The sequence below is a fragment of the Opisthocomus hoazin genome, chromosome 18 (assembly GCF_030867145.1).
Source record: "Opisthocomus hoazin isolate bOpiHoa1 chromosome 18, bOpiHoa1.hap1, whole genome shotgun sequence".
Lineage (NCBI taxonomy): Eukaryota > Metazoa > Chordata > Aves > Opisthocomiformes > Opisthocomidae > Opisthocomus > Opisthocomus hoazin.
In genome coordinates this window covers 8,538,495-8,559,323 of record NC_134431.1, presented here as the reverse complement: position 1 = coordinate 8,559,323, position 20,829 = coordinate 8,538,495, and the positions used below count along the sequence as shown (strand labels likewise).

At 45.8% G+C, this 20,829-nt stretch overlaps 1 protein-coding gene across 2 annotated transcripts; it reads left to right on the top strand.

Moving 5' to 3' along the window:
- The first annotated feature begins 4,506 nt into the window (after window positions 1-4,506).
- On the top strand, window positions 4,507-18,784 carry YWHAB (tyrosine 3-monooxygenase/tryptophan 5-monooxygenase activation protein beta). Of its 2 annotated transcripts, XM_075438632.1 has the most exons (7): window positions 4,519-4,590; window positions 5,965-6,054; window positions 12,417-12,717; window positions 13,730-13,853; window positions 14,933-15,096; window positions 16,294-16,389; window positions 16,886-18,784. In XM_075438632.1, the coding sequence occupies exons 2-7, from the start codon at window positions 6,050-6,052 to the stop codon at window positions 16,940-16,942; spliced, it is 747 nt and encodes a 248-aa protein (XP_075294747.1). In that variant the 5' UTR covers window positions 4,519-4,590; window positions 5,965-6,049; the 3' UTR covers window positions 16,943-18,784. The 2 variants fall into 2 exon arrangements, with proteins under 2 accessions (XP_075294748.1, XP_075294747.1); XM_075438633.1 differs by lacking the exon at window positions 5,965-6,054 and having other exon boundaries at window positions 4,507-4,590.
- The last annotated feature ends 2,045 nt before the right edge of the window (window positions 18,785-20,829 follow it).

Sequence of the window (20,829 nt, the reverse complement as noted above, 5' to 3'; positions counted from 1 at the left end):
TTCCGATCCCATCCAAGACATTTGTTCTACCCGTATTTCCCATCACACTGTTTTGTACTATTTAGGTCATTTATATTTTCATGCTCTCACAGTTACTTATTACAAGTTGCTGCGTTGCTTTGCAATTATGCTCTTAACTGTGTTCTTTAAAGTTACCTTCAGACCTTTAAACACCTTTAAATTAAAATAGCCCTTTGACTTCAGTCCAAATTGCATTTAATAGAAAAGCTGTGCAAAGCCACTTGCATTCCTTGGACAGAAGGAAGAACTGAAAGATGCCCAAACAAAGTATTACTTAGCCTAGCATTTAGCTGGCAGGGACCAGGAGGAAAACCTGCTGCCCTTTGCTTAAAATTTCACTTTAATTAAAGTTAATGTTAATATTAATTTTATCTTATGCAAGATGTTGATCCCCGATCCCAGTTCGGTTGTAAATTTAATTCTAACTAACCTAATTCTAGTTTTAACTTCATCACAGCTGTCTGTAATGTCACAAGCAGGTTACATACAGAGAAAATACAAGACAGACATGAACTGTAGAAATTCTTCCCTTGGTTTTTTTTTAATATGCTATTGCAGAAATATTAATGAAAAAAATACTGATTGTTTCCCTTTTTCGTGTGCCGTATTGCTTCCTTACAAGCCTCCTTCTTACTTCCACCATGTACACTTCCAAGCAGCACCACAAGCAGCACTGACAAATGATGAAATCCTGAATATACTGACCAGACTTCTGCTGGTCACAAACCACTACACTGATCCCATTTGGGATCCATCGCCTGATGCATTATTTAGTGCTCTGTGAGATCCAGCTCTGGAACAACCAAAACATCCAGGCTGTAGACTCCCATACATAGAGCAGAAGAGAAAGAAAATGAGTAAAACAGAAGAAGCAGGAAGTAAAATACAGTTAGTAGGCGACAATTACATTTTGTGAGTGTTTTTCCTACAGCATGAAAGTGCAGCACCTTCCCTTTTCATTCAGAGCAGGACTGCTGGGCAGCCAGGCAGACATCAGTTGCGGGGACAGTGATCACGCAGTGCCATCAACTGCCTGCTGCTGGTACCCACAGCATCCGACACCACCTGCTTCCAACAAAAACGACCAAAAAAAATAACAAAAATTGAACAACTCCTCCGGATTTTATTTCTGAACGGAAGTTTATCAATATAAATACAGTATTTTGCCAGAAATCTCCGGTTCACTTTCCCCGGGCAGGCAGCCGGGCGCCGGAGGGCCGGCACCTTGCTGTCGGGAGCAGCTCCAGCGCTCGTGCCGGCTGCTGGGACCAGCTGATGCCAGTGTTGCTGCTGGCACCGGGAGCAGACCCACCCTCCTTGCTTGGCAACAGGCCATCTGCGACAATGGGTTTGTTCCGCTACTTCTGTTACTGATGCTTAGTAAACTTCGCGCTAGAGAAGCATTTTGAAGACTGAAATCCTCTCTTTGTAGCGAAAGCAGTTGCAAAAGACAGGAACAAACCATCCTTTCACACCTCGGCTGTCTGCAGAGAGGCTTCTTCTGAAGGTGAAGCCTGTCGTAGCCGGGGAAGCGCACTGGTCTCACAGCTCTCCTAATGAACCTCCCTGCTAACGAGGGGTCTCCAGCGCGGCCACGGGCTGTCTCCTTCCTTGGAGCAGGATACTGTGAGTCCTTCCTTGTGGTTTTACTCTTCGCCTGCCCGCAGCTCACTGTGAGCACGCCAACGAGCGAGCTCTCAGCGCAGCCGGTCAGCCCTCCGCAGAGCGAGGGCAGGGTTAACGCTGACCAGCTGCTGCAGCCAGACACACTGGTACTCCTTCCCCTTATTTACCTGAAATGTGCCTCGCTGCGAGAACGCGGAGCAGCGAGCTCGCTACCGGAGAGCCAGGCAGGCCGGTCTCCGTGTTGGGCTGGTTTATCCATGGATCGGGCCTTTGTCTCTGAGATAAAGGCTGCGCTTTCACAAAGTTTTGGATCTGCCTCAGCTCCTTTGAGCTGCATCAAGCCGACCTGCGCTTCCTCCTCTGGAAAGTGACTCTTTGAAAGACTTGCTGCTGTTGCAACGTGTTCCAGAGCTGAGGTTTGGCGTTAGCTCCAGCCTTCACCCTTCTGTGCCTGGAGAAACCGTGGGATGCATTGCTTGTCTCTTCCACCGAACCAGGCATACAAGGACTAGGAAGACGCCGGGGTGAGACGATCTCATGGGGGAATGAACTGTATTATTAACCCAGTCATCTCCCGGTGGCCTCTGGCCCGACGGGGAGCCAGCCGCAGCAGCGGCAGCGTGCTCTGTAAAAGCAGAGGGTGGTATTTTCACCTCTGTGCACGGTGCTGAGTTGCTCTACCTGGACAGCGTGATGGAGAACACACTGTCCAAAAACACCAGCCAAGAGGGATTGCAAGCACTTCAGAGGTGATGATCGGAATTCGATGGGGACAAACAGGAGGAGCAGCATGGAGGGAGCTGGGTGCGCCTCGCTGGAAGTTGGAGGCGTGAGCTGTAACAACACGGGCAGGGCAGTGGCGAGCAGCAAGGTGAGAAGGTTGAGGGAGGTACAGCGGGCAACTAAACAGGCAGGCATCGACAGCACTCGTCTACAAGTATTATATGGGGATACACGTGAAGGGAGTGCTGAACACAAGTAATTCTGCTGTGAATCGGCACTCCCAAGGCCTCAGCAAGAACACGGGAACGGCCCAGATGGAAACCTGGAAAATAGGGGCCATGGAGAAGTTCAGAGGAAAAAACAAGTTTAGCCTAGAAAAGGACAATAGAGAGAGATGGCAGTAACTGATCTAGCTGGATCGGTGTTTGCAGCTGAAGATAACTCGTGGGTGCCAAATAATTTTCCTCCTGACTTTCCAAAGTAATTAACCTTTGGACCGAGACTAAGCAGAAAACTAATGAAGTCCCTTCCATCACCGAAAAGGAATCTGACGGTGACTTTGACAGGACCGGGATTGCATCTGAAAGCGTAAGGGCAGACTGGGCTGCAGGATGCTGTAATGGAACAGGGACAGCGCCTCGACAAGTGGTGCTGCTGCCAACACGGGGCCTGGGAGTGGCGAGGTGCTCAGTCACTTCTCCTCCAAAAGGGTACATGCGTTATAAAATTGAACTCTTTTTCTTGGATTCTTTCTTGGACACTGATGCTCATAAATGCTCATAAAATTTCTACTTACTAGAGTGATTCTAATTAAACTAAAGTAGATCCTTGCTGTTTTGAGAAGACAGGAAAGCTCTAAGATAAAGAGGCTCCTAAATAATGTTATTTGGACAGCTCAGCCTTGGGAGGGCAGATGCATCAAGCTACGGAGATAAAGAGGCACCAAGAGGGCGACAAGACCAGAGCAAAATGAGGAAAGGCTGAGGGAGCTGGGCTTGTTCAGCCTGAAGAAGAGAAGGCTGAGAAGGAACCTTATAAATGCTTATAAATATCTGCAGGGTGGGTGTCAGGAGGACACGACCAAACTCTTTTCAGTGGTGCCCAGCGACAGGACAAGGGGCAACGGGCACAAACTGAAGCAGAGGAAGTTCCAGCTGAACATGAGGAAGAACTTCTTCACTCTGAGGGTGATGGAGCACTGGAACAGGCTGCCCAGGGAGGTTGTGGAGTCTCCTTCTCTGGAGATATTCAAGACCCGCCTGGACAAGGTCCTGTGCAGCCTGCTGTAGGTGACCCTGCTTCGGCAGGGGTGTTGGACTGGGTGACCCACAGAGGTCCCTTCCAACCCTGCCATGCTGTGACTGTGTGACAATGACCTGGAAAGTCGCGGTATGCCTGATCTTAGAACTGAGTTTGCACAGAAACAAAGGTCAGCCGGCGGACACTGTGATGAGGAGTATAAGCCTTCATCTTGAGACCCCCAAAGACCACCCGAGGACGCTAACAGACATGCGTGAAAGATATTAACATACGCTAATTAGTTAGTGGAAAGTCATGAATATGATAATCGTTTCTCGGGAATATAATTAATATGTATAGTGTGATTGTATTTAACCTGAACTGACAGGGTGTTTGGCGCGCACGTCTGGAGGAGAGATCCCCCGTCTGCCCGGCGCTGTAGTAACGAATCCCAGCTTCACAGCCCTCCGACTACCGAGTCTGCAGCTCCGGCTCTTCACGGCGTCGACACCCTCACGCCCCAAGAACGCTCGCTCTCTCCATTTCCCTAGGAAACGCCATGTGTTACGGTTGCGCAGAGCCTCTCCAGCCGAGGAGGACGGCGATTTGTCAGGGACAACGCGCAGCTGGAGGGGGTGTCCGCGCTCCCGCCGGGCCCGGGCCGCTGAGGGAGCAGCGGGAGCGCGCCCGGCTGCCCCAGCGCGCCGCGTGGGCGGGGAAGCGCGGACGAGGCTCGCCCCTCCCCCCTCCCTTCCCGTCGCTATAGCAACCGAGAGCCGGCTGGGCCCACCGGCCCAATGGGGAGGCGGGAGGGGCGGGGCGCGGAGCCCCCTCCCTCCGGCGGCGGAAGGGGCGTGTCGGCGGCGCCGGAAGCGGGGCCGCAGCGCCGCAGGGTGTGTGTGCGTGCGCCGAGCGGCCACCGCGCTCCGAGTCGCCTCGCCCGCCGGGATCCAGGCCGCGGTGCCGCCGCCCCCCCGCCAGGTGAGGGTCCCGGGCTCTCCCCCCCCTCGCCGCTGCGGCCCTGCGGGAGCGGGCGGGGGAAGGCTCCCGGCCTGCCCACCGCCTCCCCTTCAGCCGGGCCGGGCCCGCGCGGCCCCGCGGCGGGGCGGGGCGTCGGAGGCCGCAGCAGGCCGCGGGGGGCTGCGGGGGTGTCCTGCCTCCCCCAAGTCCCGAGTAACGGTGTGACCCTCCCTCGGCTGCCGCCGCGGAGCCCGGGCGGGCGGCGCCGGCTCCTCCCCGAGCGCCCGGCCCGGCCCTGCCCCGCCCCGGGTGAGTCACTCGCTCCCTGGAGGGCGAGGCCGGCCGCGCACACCTGTACCGAGCCGGGGGTGGCGGGTCCCCCCGCGGCGCGGTCAGGGCCGGTCGCGGCCCGCCTCTTCCCCGGGGGTTCCTGCGTTGGCCAGCCGGCGCCGGGAGAGGGGATGGGGTGTCCCCGCAGCCACCCGGCCCGGGGGCTCGGTGCCCAGCCGAAGCGCGGGGCCTCTCGCCGTGAGGGGAGGGGAGATGCCGCGACTGCGCCGGCGGGCGTGGGGCCGCTCCTCTGGGGCCGGAGGCGAGCACGCAGCGGCCGTGAGCGCTGTAGGAGGAGACAAATTATTATTATTTTCAATTTTTGATCGTTTGTGTCCATTTGGGAATAGAGATGCGTTTAGGGAGGTCTCCAGAGGGAGCGAAGGTTGCTTCGAGCCAGCCTCAGGCTGCAAAGAGGCTGGGCCGTAGCCCCAAGCTAAAAGCCGTGGGTTTTATGTGAGGTATGTATGATCAGATATTAATTGGGATGATGAAATGTCAGTGGTGTACAGTCACTCTCTTAACATATGGGAGCAAAAATGTGTCTAATGCAGCAATCACAGTATAAATCGGTTACTTTCAGCTAATTTCCTTGTAGTTAAAATTAACTTTTCTGGTGGTAGGAAAACCAATTGCACATCATGCAGCACTGTAAAGACTAAATTCCTGTGTAACGGTATCAAAGAGTTTGAGAACATTTGTAAGGTTTGGTAACTTCAGTGGCCACAGGAGCATTTGTGTCTTTATGCGTTCACTGCTGCGGGACACCTCAGTCAGAAATTTTAATACTTCTTTATGAAAGGAAAAGCTTGCTTTTATTTTAAAATAATAATGAGACATAAAGTGGCTTAGAAAAGAGAACAAGTAAGAGTGCTGGTGCCTTTTTCACTCTTCATATTAAAGGACTGCAAAAATATAGCCTTTGTTTATCAAATTGGTACCGACAAAGCAATAGACTCGTTGCACAGATGGGCCTAGTGCAGTTTTCTCAACCTCATTATGTCAGTACCGCATGTTCTGATCTCTGCTATTTTGATGTTGAGTCTTTTTTTTTTTTTTCCCTAGGCAGGCCTTTGCCAGTATGCAGCTTTTTGTGCTGCGTGTGAATAAACTCAGATGAGGACGAGTTAAGGAAATAATTATTTGAATAATGAGGTAAAAAAGCTAGTACTCTAATCCATCTGGTATCCTCATACATCCCAGTAAGACTAGGCGTTATAGTAGTGTGTCTTTTATGTGGCTGCTTTTTTTGCCCCGCCCTATAATAGAAGTAATCTCAGTTTATTATTAACAAAAGTAATTTACCTGTGATATGAATACATGAGGTTGGCATGAAGTTTATGCCTGGGGGAAGATTTTTTGGGATAACTCACTGTTTCCACCTGGACTCTAGCCAAAACCAGTTCTGCTAGTTGGAACAAAAAGGTGTTCCCGTGTAAGCGCATCTCACTTTGGAGCTGCGAGCTTGTCCCCGCACGCAGCTGTCCTGTGCGAGGTGCCGCAGGTCTGCAGCAGGGCAGTGCTTTTCAGCCTGCGGTCACGCGTTTAAATGGCCTTGAGAAGAATAAGGCTACTGTCACGAAATTGGAGTTGTCCGTACAATGTTTCACACACGCTGTTGGTATTTGTTGTAGAAATTTCATAATTGTCTATGGAGATGGAAAACCTTTGAATGTCACTTTATTAAAAAATTATATTGGTCAGTTTTAGGAAGCAACAAGTAATGATAGCGGAAGGTGGCTAGAGCGGGTTGAGGCATGGCTTAATAGAATGTTAATTTTATCTGAACATTTGCATCAGTATTTCAGCTGAAGGCCAGGGTGTAAAGCTAATCAGTAAATGCAGAGGAGCCTAAAGTTACGTGATGCACAAGGTCAGCAAGAGTATCACAACTGTGAAGTCATTTTCCCCCTTTCCCTCATTGTTTGCAGTATGTTTTACTGAATTTGTTGTTACACCCAAGCTCTTGGCAGTTCTGGAAGATCTCACTGTTCTTGCCAGTCACGTTCATTTTTTAGTTAATTACTTGAACAAGACGTGGTAGCCTTTGAAGGAACCAAGACTGAGAAACACAGCTATCAAGTCAAGTGCCTAATACTACAATAAAGCAAGGAAGGTTTCATGCACTTCAGTTAGAGAGAGGATTCCTTTCCTATAAAGAAAATCTATTGGGAGTGATGTCTGCTTGACAGTAAATGCCATCAACATCATGCAGATACTTGTGTCAGCATGTGTGTACCTGAATTATGGAGAAGGATTTTCCATTTGTTTTAGAAGTAGCATCTCCAAAGTTCTTACTCTCTGTAATTACAGAGCTGTAATTTGAAATACCACTTACATCATGTGAACATTTAATTTTGGAACGAATTACCCATCCAGATATCAGATAAGGTACGTTCACATATTTTTGGAAGATTAAGCTACAAATTCTGTACCGGTCTGCTGCTCTTCCACTTACAATTCAAATGGACTTACAAAGTTTGTGACTGAGAAGTATGATTGCATCCCATTTCACCAAATCTGGTTTTACATTCATTTCTCACAGTGAAGTGTGCAGGTCTGTTAACCTGCATCTCTGCTTGACTCATTAGGGACGAGTATGTCAAACCAGTCACCTCACTGCTTTCTCACCCGGCTTTTTACGAAGTGGAAGTGTCTGATAGATTCTAATGCTTGCTGTAAAGAGAAAAACAGTACACAAAAATCAATGACTTAATTAGCATCAGAAGAACAGGTCATCGAGAGCAGCAGACTTCAGGCCAACGTAGGCTTATTAGTATTGTCTTGTCAGTTCAATACATTATATAAGCCAGATTTTTTTCAGTGTCAGTTTTTGAGTTCTGCAGGCTTTAAACACAGTACTTGTGATCTGTTTTGGCTTTGTCCTAAACAGCTGATTGAGATTGGAAACAATGAAAGCTACGAAGCAGATGTAGTAACTGCTGAGCAGTGGGATGTAGTTCTTCTCAAGCTCCTGCAGTTTTCTGAAGAACGTTAGCTGTCTGGTTTACTCCTCAGCCGTTACTGAGATGCAAACCTCCATTTCTGTGCGTCCAGCCGCTCTTGAAAGTTCGGTGGGTGTACTGCCTTCAGGTGCTGTTCCTAGGATGGTCTCACCATCCCCTGCTTGCTGCATCTTCCACTGAAAGTAGCAAGGCAGTTACAAACTAATGTGCTTTGGAGGTTCTGACTGCTGCCTTTGATGCTTTGTAATAGGTTACAGAGTCTTGTATACACAGGGGTGAAGCTTTTCTGGGGGCAGGAAGTAAGCACTTGTAACTTTTAGTACCTGCATACATGCTGTTCTGCGTTTGTAAGAGAGGCTGAAAGAGCTTGGGCTATATGGGAGACAGAGGGGAGAAAAAAAAAATTATTTTTTCAGTGTGGGATTTTGGGTGATTCAAATTTCTAGCAGCTGGTACTATTGGCTGCAACCGCTGGCTAGCGGTTGGCATTTCTTACTGTAAGTAGTGTCCAGCCGCCTCTTTCTGGAGGGCTACTAAGTTGTGGCTTGACAGATTCTTAAGAAGACAAGAGTCTTAAGAATTTGAAATGTATTAACACATCTAATATGAGAATCTGCTGCTTAGAACGGGCAACTGTCTGGACCCCGCCATGGCTGTGATCTGCACATCTCCGTTCCTTTTTCCATCATCCCTCTTTCCCCCTTGCCGAGATGGCATGGCTTCGTTAGTGCTAGAATAGATCATTCCTGTCGACCTTCTGTTCGTCTGTGTGTTTTGCTCCTAGCTGCAGGTAACCTTTGTCAGCTGCCTTCTGTTTGTGGCCTAGGCATATTTTTAGCTGTAGGCTTTGCTTGTTTCGGACTGTGGCACACTGATCCATTGTTAGAGCGTGGCTTTCATCTCCTCTGTGGGAGGGGCCAGTCATAACTGATAGTTGCTTCTTTGCCTTTTCAAACATCACTCCTTTCCTTGTATCTTTTTTCCTTCTGGCAAACACTTCCCTCTTTTGGAGCTCAAGCCAGCATAGCTCTGCAAAGCTCGCTCCAAGCTTCTAACAAGGTAAGCAATGGAGAATCACACAAGGATTTTAAGTGTTCCTTTATGCAGCACCCTGTGAATGAAATAGTGGTAGGCTTCCTGTCGATTGCAGATATTTTTGGTGTGGGCAATAATTTTCTTACTGTGTTTAAGTTCTGTTAAATCCATGTTATTGAATAATATTTTGTGTTTCATAGCCAACCTACTAACAGTACAGATGAATTAGTTAAACAACTCAAGCCCCTGTATACTGAACTTTCATGTCAAAACTAAGCCAGCGACATTCTGAGGAACTCCATTTTCAGTAACTAGTTTGAGTTACATTTAAGATGTGCATAAATTAGTTACATTACTGAGGAAAGTTGTTTGAGAAACAACTTGCTAATGCTTTGTGCTGGTATTTTGCCTGTGTAATTGACAAACTGGTTTCTAAATCTCTTTTATTCACTAGGTCTTTATGCCCTTGCAATTCCCTCTGTGATTTTCTTCATGTGTCCTTATATGAACCCATGATGGCTGTGAACTGACTTGCATCTAATGATAAATATGTCAGTGAGCTTGATAAAACAAACTTTGCACCACTTCTAAACTAAACTCTATATTGTTTGTAAACGGAATTCTGCATGGATGACTTGTCTATAAATTAGACCACTATTGGCAAAGTGTAGATCAAAGATAAAAATGACCTTTCAACGGTAAAATGTAAACTCTGTTGGACCTACTTGCCTCTGGACTTCAACAAGCAGGCTTTTCCTACATAATAATCACATTCCAGAAGAAGAAGAGGAGAAGATAAGACGGTTGCAATGGAAATGCTTCTAGAAGCTGTGCAGGCTGTGAGGAAACTAGAACTGCTCTGAAACTGTTTTGTTCAAATGTCCTGTTATTTAAAGTTGGCTCTTGTAACTTAAAAAGTATTCTTCAGTTGTACTTTGTACATGTTCAGATTTTAGTCAGTGGGTGGAGAAATGCCACTCACAAATCACTTCCTGCGTTAAGCACATAGTCTAAGTTTAGTGCTGAGTTAAGGGAATAGTTTACGAGGTTTGATAGACTCAAACAGTGAAAAGTGGGATGGGTTCTCTCAATGGTAAACGGTCTGATGATTTCCTTAGGCTCGTAATACACTGGTAGTGTGATATGCGCTGCAGAGTAGGGAGGAAAAATGCACATCACAAATTCCACTTAGCGCTTTCCATCCTCAGGAGCTGTCCTTCTGGTAAGCCTGCAGAAGCCAATGCTAATTTAGCATAACCCCATGGTAAAAGCCTCTTGGGGAAGACAGAGCCAAATTAATCGTGTCTTACAAGAGCTTGTCACACTGCTACCCCCAGTCAGTCTGTCTTGTTGAGGGCTTCAATCTAAAGTCTGTGTGTCCCTTTTTAATAGGTGTCAGAAGCTACCAGTTTAAATGCAGTGTTTGAAATGGAAGCGAACTGCAGCCCAACTTTCCTTACAAGTCTGCAAGAGGTCTCTTTTCAAGAGGCTGGATTTAGCATTTTGTATCCTTACTGAGCGTCCTAGGTGGATGGAGGCGTTAGGCTAGATCTGCGCATGCTCAAACACAAGCCAGAGTGAGTGTGACTTGCTAATATGTAGCAGGTAGGACCTTGGGTTGCTGGGTTTATTTCAAGAGTGATTGAAGTCTTGATATCTTGGGTAGGTTTTGGTTGGTTGTTTTTTTGTTTTGTTTTGTTTTTTTTCCTAAAGTGGAGTATCTTCAGCTGGAGTGAATGAATAGTCTCATCCCAAAATAATTGTGTAGTTAGGACTCTATTCTTGGCAGTAGGAAACTCTGAGACTGCTCATACACGCAGTGGGAATTTGGGTCTGCCTCTCAGTGTCCTGGTTGAGGATTCAGTATAGGGGCCTGGTTTCTCTGTATAATAGTGTGCTAGGCGATACTTAGATTAAGATACAAACTGAGCAGTGTGTGTGAGATGTTCTTATCACCAGCCTGTCAGACTGGGATCTGCGAAGGAAAGGGCCAGGGAAGAGGCTACAGCAATTGCTTTCAGCCTGTTGGTTCTTTCTAATAGGGCTGTAGATGCTTGTCTAATGAACAGAAGCTTATGAAAGACAACTGTAAGCTTATTTGCTTGTTTGCTTTTTATTGTTCTTTTAGAAGTTTTTTGGGCTATTGGTTCTCAGCCTGGAATCACAGAATCAGAATCACAGAATAGTAGGGGTTGGAAGGGACCTCTGTGGGTCATCTTGTCCAACCCTCCTGCCGAAGCAGGGTCACCTACAGCAGGCTGCACAGGACCTTGTCCAGGCGGGTCTTGAATATCTCCAGAGAAGGAGACTCCACAACCTCCCTGGGCAGCCTGTTCCAGTGCTCCGTCACCCTCAGTCACTTCTCATCTGGACAGTGAGAGTCCTGACTGGGATTTAGGGAGCTCCGTACTGACAAGAATAACAGTCTGGGTCCATCTGAAAGTGAACTTATGCACCTGGACAAATTTTACAGATTAATTTGGGGTGTGTGGGAGTTTGTGAGGTATTGAGGTCCACTTACTTTGATAAAGGCAAAGAAACTTGTTTAAATTCTCTTGTGAACCTGGCCCTAGGTGGTTGAGTATAAGGTTGGTAGCTCAATGACTGAGTTAACTAAGCAAGTCAGCTGCCTCACTGACACGTTCCTTACTAACTTAATTTTTCATTGTTTAAGCTCTTCAGGGGCCTTGTGGTCATGTGATGTGTTTTTCTTGGCTTCAGTTGCTAAACTGCATTATCAGAAATGATAAACAAGTTGTTTCCATGTAAGCAATTAGTTTTGCAGTAGTGACTGTCACGTGGGCTGTCCCATTTGGGTTTTTTTGTGAATATCAATGTTATGTAAAAGGTTTTGAAAACCTGAGGCTGCAGCCATGCTAGCTGTGCAGAGTTGTCCATCATATGTATGTTGATGCATGTATGAGAAAAAACAGTTTTCTGGCAGGAGAGTATAAATGTGCTTTCCATAGTTTCCAACAACTACAGCTTTACAGGGTATGGTTTATTTAAACCCACAGAAACATCTCCCGTAGTGGGCAAAAACTCTGCCGCGTCAGGAGGAGCTGTCCAGTGCTTCGAGGCTCCGAAGCAGTTGCTGTTGTATCGCAGCAGTGGGGAAACAGGCAAAAAACCACCCCCCAAACGAAACTGGTGGTTTCTGAATTAGAATATGCAGTGTCTTCCAGGGTGAGCTGTGGCCAGTATAGGAAAGGGGAGAGATTTACATGGGGAACATAATGATATGCTGTGCTTAATGCCAATAGAAATTTTGCTTCATTTTGAAGAATAATGCTTACATATCTTCAGGATTGTGATTAGTCATATACACATAGAAACTATACATATTTGGCAAAAGATGAAATTTTTGAAAATAAACCCTTCATACTACTTTATTAGGGTTGATAGGTTTCCTGCCTGTTAGTGACTGTGAGGTCTGCTTCACCCTTCAGCATTAACTGCAACAGTGCAGACAATCAAGAGCCATCTTTCTCTATTTTTATTCCCTGTTAATTACAGGAGAGCCATGGATAAAAGTGAGTTGGTACAGAAAGCCAAACTGGCTGAACAGGCTGAGCGTTACGATGACATGGCTGCTGCTATGAAGGCTGTCACTGAGCAAGGGCACGAACTGTCCAATGAAGAAAGGAATCTACTCTCGGTTGCCTACAAGAATGTGGTTGGTGCCCGTCGCTCGTCCTGGCGTGTGATTTCCAGCATTGAACAGAAAACAGAGAGGAATGAGAAGAAACAGCAGATGGGAAGAGAGTATCGTGAGAAAATTGAGGCTGAATTGCAGGATATCTGCAATGATGTTCTGGTAATAATCCAACAGCGAAAATAACAGTAGTTAGTACTGCAGCACACTTCAGAGAGGCTTAAGGAATCTCACCAGTGCTGGAGACACTGCAGCACCTTAGTAGGGGAATAATTTTGCATAGCCGTGTGCTTGGGTCCAATTCTAGCTCTTAAGTCGTCTAGTTTGTTTCTTAGGGAATTTGTTATAAAATAGCTTTTTTTTTTTTTTTGTTAGTAGAAAAAAAGCAAGCAAGGTGATGTTGAAGACCCCTAGCTGCTGGTTACGAGTCACCATGAAAACTAATTTAGATCTGGAGCACTGGCACGAGTCCTGCTAAAAAGCCTACCATTTAAATTATTTTGTTAATGAATGCTGACATCCTGAGGCTTGTTTAGTACCTTTCTGGGATGGAGAAGGTGTGTACTTCTCCCTCCAAACCAGGTTAACTGTTTCTTTAACTTACAGAGGGATTCTTTTTATTGCTGTTCAGTTTGCTACAGATCTGTCAAGAGCAGTTGCTGTCAGCACTGTCAGTCTTTACATCTCTCTCTGAATGCACGTGCTGACTGTGCCACTATTCAGCTTTTCAGCTGGTGTTGCAGATAAAATCAGTTCGTTGTGGATAATTTCACTACTCTGTATAGAATTCAAGTTTGTTGCAGCAAAAGTGAGCAAATTTAGGATAATGTCAAGCTGCTGCTTTTCATTAGCTTGGTTGTGGACACAGGTTTGCATCAGTGTATTTCAAGGAAAATCTCTGCAGTCTTAAGCCCTGATAGCCATTACGTTCTGCAGGAGTGAGTTGTGGATAGCCTCAATATAGCAAGTTTTCTGCTTTCCAGGGATTAGGATACAAGCAGTTTTTCTTTTTTTCTGAGTTTAGACAACAGTAGGCAAAGTGATTAACACATGATTAATGTAAGTCATTGTTAATGTTTTAACAGTTCATGCTTACCATTGTAACAAAGGCTCTGTTTCAGACATTAGTTTAATGACTTGGGGGAGAAAAAAAAAGTGATGTTTCCTTTCTCAGGATCTCCTGGATAAATACCTTATTGTGAATGCCACGCAGCCAGAAAGCAAGGTCTTCTATTTGAAAATGAAAGGCGATTACTACAGATACCTCTCAGAGGTGGCATCTGGGGACAATAAGCAAAGTAAGTAGAGATGAAGTCTCTCATTCTGCTGGGGGCCAAGCAAAATAAAATATAAAAAATACTTGTGTTCTTTTCCCCTAACATGAAGTATTTCTTTATTTTTGCTACTGCTCTGTAGTATTGAAGACGGGTACAGTGCAAGTCACTTTTGAGAAAGACTTCACTGAAATTAATAGAAGTGATTGTCAGACGTTCATCAAACCACTCACATTCTGCTTGTAGCCCCCGACCTCAGTGACTGATTTTCAAGATATTTGACAGTGTAAAATCCTTTCCCTGGAGAATGTGTTTTTTCTCATGGAAAATGCTTTGTTCCTATTACCTATTGTTTCAACTACGAATTTAGCTTACAAGTCACTGTTAGCAAGCTTTCTGCGTGCAAATACGGGATACTGGGTTACTAGGTCCTAAGACAATTAACCCTGAAATGTTGTCCTGGGTTTGGCTGATGAACCCGGGACAAATGTTAAAGTAATGCTGAACTGTGTCTGAGTTCCTGGTGAGTGTCTGATACAGTCCACGTCTTGCAAACTTAGTTTGATGCCATTCTGGAGCTTATTGTTACCCGTTAGCCAGGAAGGGGCTGTTGTTTTTCCTCTGAAACCCCAAACTGAAATACAAAGTTCATGACCTACCTGCTAAATGTTTCCTTCAGTTTAAATAGGTAGTTTAGGTATCTTTGCTTCCCCGTAGGGTTTTGTCTGGATTTATTACTCAGAACTACTACTTCTTCGGCTAGGCTGGAAGTGAGTGTTTAACCACAGTACACTTTGACTTAGGTAGAGCTTATGTGCATTCAGATTGGTTGGAATTTATTTGAATAAATTTCATTTTAAGTCTCTCTTAAAATGTTGAACTGAATTTCTGTATCTCACAGCTTTATCTGAACAATTATTTCTGCCTTAATAGTTCAGCAAGTGGGAAGCTTTTACATCTAAAAACATTGAAAGAATCCTCTGTGCATATGGAATTGTATGAATTTCTGGTGGCACAATAGTCTAGACCAAAAATATAATAGCTTCCCCTGTGAAGTACAGTGGTGTACTGTGCATTAATATGATTGTAATTACGTCTTGCAGCAACGGTAGCAAACTCTCAGCAAGCTTACCAGGAGGCATTTGAAATTAGCAAGAAAGAGATGCAGCCAACACACCCCATTCGACTCGGTTTGGCTCTAAATTTCTCTGTCTTCTACTATGAGATACTAAATTCTCCTGAAAAAGCCTGTAATCTGGCAAAGACGGTAAGCAGACTCTTCATATTGCTAATTTTTATGGAGGCTAAGCAAGATAATTACATGGTTGCAGTAGCACTTTGTAGATGAGTATGCTTTTTCATATCAAATTCCTTAAAAATGCTGTCATCTTTAAACTATTGTTGTCGTAGTGTGTTTTCAGGTAAGTTAGCTAGACTAGCTTAGCTTGAAGAAAAGCGGAGTGGTAGTGCAGTTGATCCAGTGAAAGGGGAGACAAAGTACCTCGTCTTATGGTCATGTAATTCTCTTAGAATGTGCTTGTGTCAAATTTGAAAATGCTTGGATTAATTTAGCACTTCTAAAGTGAAATCTTTACTTAAATTGAACACTTAGCAAATACTTGAAGTGTTGCCTTTGTGACTATGGGTGTAGCCCTCAATGTCCTTGTGTATCTGTGTGTGGAAGTTATCTGGTAGTAACTTGAATAATACGGCATTAGGTGAATCTTTGTGTTCTTAATATGCACTTTCATAATGCTTCATAACAAGTAATGTTTTGCTGTGCATAGCCGCTGTTTTTTAATTAATCTGCTTACATCTGTTTGAAACCTGAGTGAAGAAATAGCGCTCAGCTCTCAGACTTGCAGCATGGGCTTTCGCGTGTAACAGATCAATAGGAAGAATGGTTTTATTAATCTCTAGTGGAACATACCTGGTTTCCTGTGCTGTTTTGATGGTTTCCTATGCTGTTTTGAAAAGAAATTGAAAATATTCCACCCCACCATCAAAAAGCCCTTGTCTTCCATTTTCTTTCCTACTTACTCATGTGCAATACGTAGATCAGTTTAATGGTACCTTTGTCTCTACTGCCTGTTTTAAACTAATGAGGCCTTCATTTTTAATGAAGGTATTGCTTTTAAGTGGTGTTGTTAAATGTGATTTCAAGCTGTGTGAATCATTCTTCAGTGTGACAGAGTGCACTTGCCTCTTCAGTACTCAGTGTTGGTGTGGTAGTAAAGTTGTTCTGGGCTTTCATCTGGACCCCCTGCAGACTTCTGTTTTCCCACCGGTTGTGTAGTGATCTGCTGTTCACTTTGGTCTCCATTGCTCCTCATGGTGGAAAAGAAAAATACTGGAAGCTTTTGTCATGGATTTTGGATAGCAATGTGGCAGGTTTGTAAGCTCTGTGTAAGCAGGAGTGAATCCAGAGAGCAGAGCGTGAAAATGCTGTCTTGCATATTTGTAGGCGTTTGATGAAGCGATAGCAGAGCTGGACACGCTGAATGAAGAGTCGTACAAAGACAGCACTCTCATCATGCAGCTGCTTAGGGACAACCTCACTGTAAGTACCTCGGGGCCGACCGCTGCGCTGTGCCCCGGTGCTGCCTTAGGCTGCCGGACGCCATGGAGCGGGGCTCGACATCGGAAGACTTGGGTGGTTCTGTGCCATCAAAAGCCTTTTCTGAGGCATTAGCTGCATGTCTTCATGGTGCTGCTCTTTGTAATCAGACCAGTTAGACTTGCTTGGTTAAACCAAAAGTCACTTGTTAACCAGCGTAACAAACTCAGCTTTTTTGTAACAGAAAGTGCAGTTTTCTGTTCTCAACAGCTAACTTGTCTTTGTGTTGAGCTTGCAAACTTTTGCTGGCTTTTTACTTGTAATCCTCTGTCTGTTTTCTAAGCTCGTTATTTTTTAGCTTTACTGTTAAGGTCAGTTCTGTATTGCTTTTAGCTGAGAAAATTGCACAGCTACTGGTAATTATGCTGTCTTCCCTTTCCTGACAAGTGTAATTAACTGTGTGCTTTCAGCATAAACATGTGTTTGCATTTTCTTACAGCTATGGACGTCGGAAAACCAGGGAGATGAAGGGGACGCTGGGGAGGGAGAGAACTAATGGCTGTCACGCTTCACTATATGTTCAATGTCACCCTGTATCCTACACATATATCCCTTTGTGCGACAAGCAAAAAGAATAGTACATCGACTTTCACAACCTCAACGTAGCAGAAACTGTCTGTGGGGTAAAAACGGTGGGTTGGGTGTTTTGTGTACTTAAAGCGGAGGTCGGTTATGATAATGGCATTCCCAACTTTCCTATTATGAACATTTACAGTTATGATTACCGTGTTTATATTTTTAACTGAACACTGTGATTATGGGTTTTGTGATTGCAATTGACTTTACAAAACTCTTATGGGTAGAAAAGTAGACATCAATTATGTAACTCTGGCGAGCTTAATTTGGCACCAAAATAGTCGAAGTACAATTCTGTTGTAAAGTTGTACAGAAAGTTATAGAGATTCTATTGTGACACTGGGGCATGGAAGGAAAACGATCCGATGTGTGGCATTCCAGTTAGTAACACGCTATGACTTAGTTGAACAGGCACACTCTGTAGACATGTGTAACCGAGTCTGAGGCACTGCTTTCAGTCAAAAGCTCACGTTGTCGATCCTGTCTTTCTGGGGGTGGGGTTTGTTTTGGGGAGGAGGGTAATGGGGGAGCTAGCAGCTTGATTTCCAAACTCTTTACACTGGCAGATAACTGGGATTTGACTTCTAAAAGCGCTTTCATGCTTATACAACATGCATGACTAAGCCCCTTCCCGCAGCAATAATGTACCCAATTATACCTTAGGTATTCTTCAGTAGTGAGAATTCTTGGTTCACTGCCATGGACTTGCAATAGGAGAAGATTCAATTTTTTGAATGGCCTTATTAGTTTGGATGATACCATGAAGTGATCTGCCACTTCTGCATTACTTTACTCTTAGGTGAATCGAAATCTCCATGGTATTCCCATTTTTGAATTTATCCTGAAAATTTCTTAACTAATCCACTGAGCCATCTTTATGTTCACTTTATTGAGTTTTTTCTCCCATTGGACTCTGTTCATCCTTGACCCTCTCACCTGTTTAAACTCCATTAAAGCAATTTTGGACTCCCACATACGCGCCATCCTTTCTTTGATTGTGGGTGATGTCAGGATGGCGGATGAGACCTGAGCCTGCTCAAGGACAAGTTGCTTGCTTGGGTGTTTGAGAGCTGCCAGTGCTGTTGCAGTCTTCAGCTCCTGTCTGCCATTTTTCGGTAGTACCAGGATCTGGCTCAAATATTCAGGATTTCCCATTTATTGTGCTGGAATGCAGACCTACACATTTGTAACGCTTGTAACTTGAAATATTTGAGCTCCAAATGTCCTCACCTAGTTATGTTTCAAACATGTCCCATTAAATAAAACCTAATAAGACTTGCGTGAATAATGCAGTGGAAAAGATTAGGAATAGTCACCTATCAGTCTCGCGGTATCATCCCCCTGCCTTCACATTCCACTTAGGTATAGGATCCATCTGTTTGTCTGTCCATCTGTCTGCTGAAGAGAATTTCATGCACTGATTTTAAAACTCCCCTCTACTAGCTGAACAAATTGTGCAGTTAATACTTGGCGCTTGATAAATGCAGTAGTGAATGTGGAACCGAGCCTGTCTGTATATCTGGTAGCTCTTTTCGCTTTGTTTTTACTGACCAGTATTCTGCCTAAAGTTTGCTTCTGTGACGGTTATATTGCCTAGCACACACGTGGTTGTGAGAATAGTATAGCAAAAAGAAATACCTGGTTATTGATGTACTAGATTTGTGTATGTCTTTTAAACAGTTCTAGTTTCACCTTACACAAAAATAATCAGGAAAGTGTAAAAGAATTCAAAAGTGAATAATAAAAAAAATTTTATCAGTTGTTTGTGCCTATTATCTTTGCTGTACCTAGTGGCAAAAACAACAAAGGTAGTAAAATCACCACTTTTATTAAATGCTCAGATCTTGGATTGTGTGCGTTGATTTGTGGTCTCCAAATGGTACAGGTACTTCATTACTCGTTGCTTTGCAGAGAGGCTTCCCCCCACAACCTCCCGGATTTGTGGTAGAGAATACTTCTCATTTTTGTTGAGGTCATACATTATCAGTGCAGGACTTCAAAGAAGTACAACTATAAATATCTGTTTAACATGCTGTGAGTCATTGCCTATTGTGTGGTTGAACACACCATGCACGAGAAGGCTGCTGGTTACACTTCGGGGTTTTTCCTGGGGGAATCTTTGCAATGCACACTTGTGAGCGCAGGGTTAGCTCCTCAGCTGGCTGCCTATCAATCATCTGTCTGGTGAGCTGCAGCCGGCGTGCGCGGCGGCTGGCTCGGCTCTGCTCTGCTGCTGAGCACAGCGCACGCTGAGGGGGAGGTGTCTGCCTGGAAGCCCAGTGCTGGAAGAGGTGGGTAGCGATAGGCTGGTTGGTACCAGTCAGACTAAAAGCGCCGAGGAGGTTGGTTAGGGCTGATGCACGTGTCCTTCCTGCTCTCGGAGCCTCTCGCTCTTGCAGTGAGATGATGCAGAAGCGTGCTCTGTGGATAATGTCACTCGGCTTCTTTGGATTGACGCTGCAAAGGCATGATGCCAACATCTAACTAGCTGCTGCGCAAGCACTGATCTGTCCTGTGCCATGGCTGTGAATGGTGGGTCCCTCTGTTGGAGACGGCCAGCACGGCTTCACCAAGGGCAAGTCCTGCCTGACCAACCCAGTGGCCTTCTGTGATGGAGTGACTACATCAGGGGGCAAGGGAAGAGCAACGGATGTTGTCTATCTGGACTTCTGTAAGGCCTTTGACACGGTTCCCCACAACATCTTTGTCTCTAAATTGGAGAGATACGGATTGGATAGGTGGACTGTTCAGTGGATGAGGAGTTGGTTGGATGGTCGCACCAATGGCTCCATGTCCAGGTTGAGGTTGGTGACAAGTGGTGTCCCTCTCAGGTCCTCATCAATGACTGAGCAATGGGATTGAGTGCACCCTCAGCAAGCTGAGTGGTGCGGTCGACATGCCTGAGGGATGGGATGCCATCCAGAGGGACCTGGACAAGCTTGAGAAGGGGGTGTGTGTGAACCTCATGAGGTTCAACAAAGCCAAGTGCAAGGTCCTACACCTGGGTCGGGACAATCCCAAGCACAAATACAGGCTGGAGGCTGAAGGGATGGAGAGCAGCGCTGCCAAGAAGGACCTAGGGGTGCTGGTAGATGAAAAGCTGGACATGACCCAGCAATGTGTGCTCGCAGCCCAGAAGGCCAGCCATGCTCTGAGCTGCATCCCCAGCTGCTTGGGCACAGGGCGAGGGAGGGGATTCTGCCCCTCTGCTCTCCTGAGACCCCCCCTAGGAGTCCTGCGTCCAGCTCTGGAGCCCTCAGCACAGGACAGACCTGGAGCTGATGGAGTGGGGCCAGAGGAGGCCCCAGCGATATCCGAGGGCTGGAACCCCTCTGCTGGGAGGAAAGGCTGGGAGAGATGGGGCTGCTCAGCCTGAAGAAGAGGAGGCTCCGTGGAGACCTGACTGTGGCCTTTCAGTACTTACAGTGGGCCTATGGGAAATACGGGGACAGGCGTTTAGTAGGGCCTGTTGTGATAGGACAGGGGGTGATGGCTTTAAACTAAGAGAGGGCAGATTCAGACTGGATATAAGGAAGAAATTTTTTACGATGAGGGTGGCGAAACCCTGGCACAGGTTGCCCAGAGAGGTGGGAGATGCCGCATCACTGGAAACATTCAGGGTCAGGTTGGTCGCAGCTCTGAGCAACCTGAGCTGGTTGAAGATGTCCCTGCTCACAGCAGAGGGGTTGGACTAGATGGCCTTTAAAGGTCCCTTCCAACTCAAACCATCCTGTGATTCTGTATCTGTAATTATTGCCACTTTGTCATTTTCTTCAGCCCTTATAGACTTACTTGCTCTTAAACCAT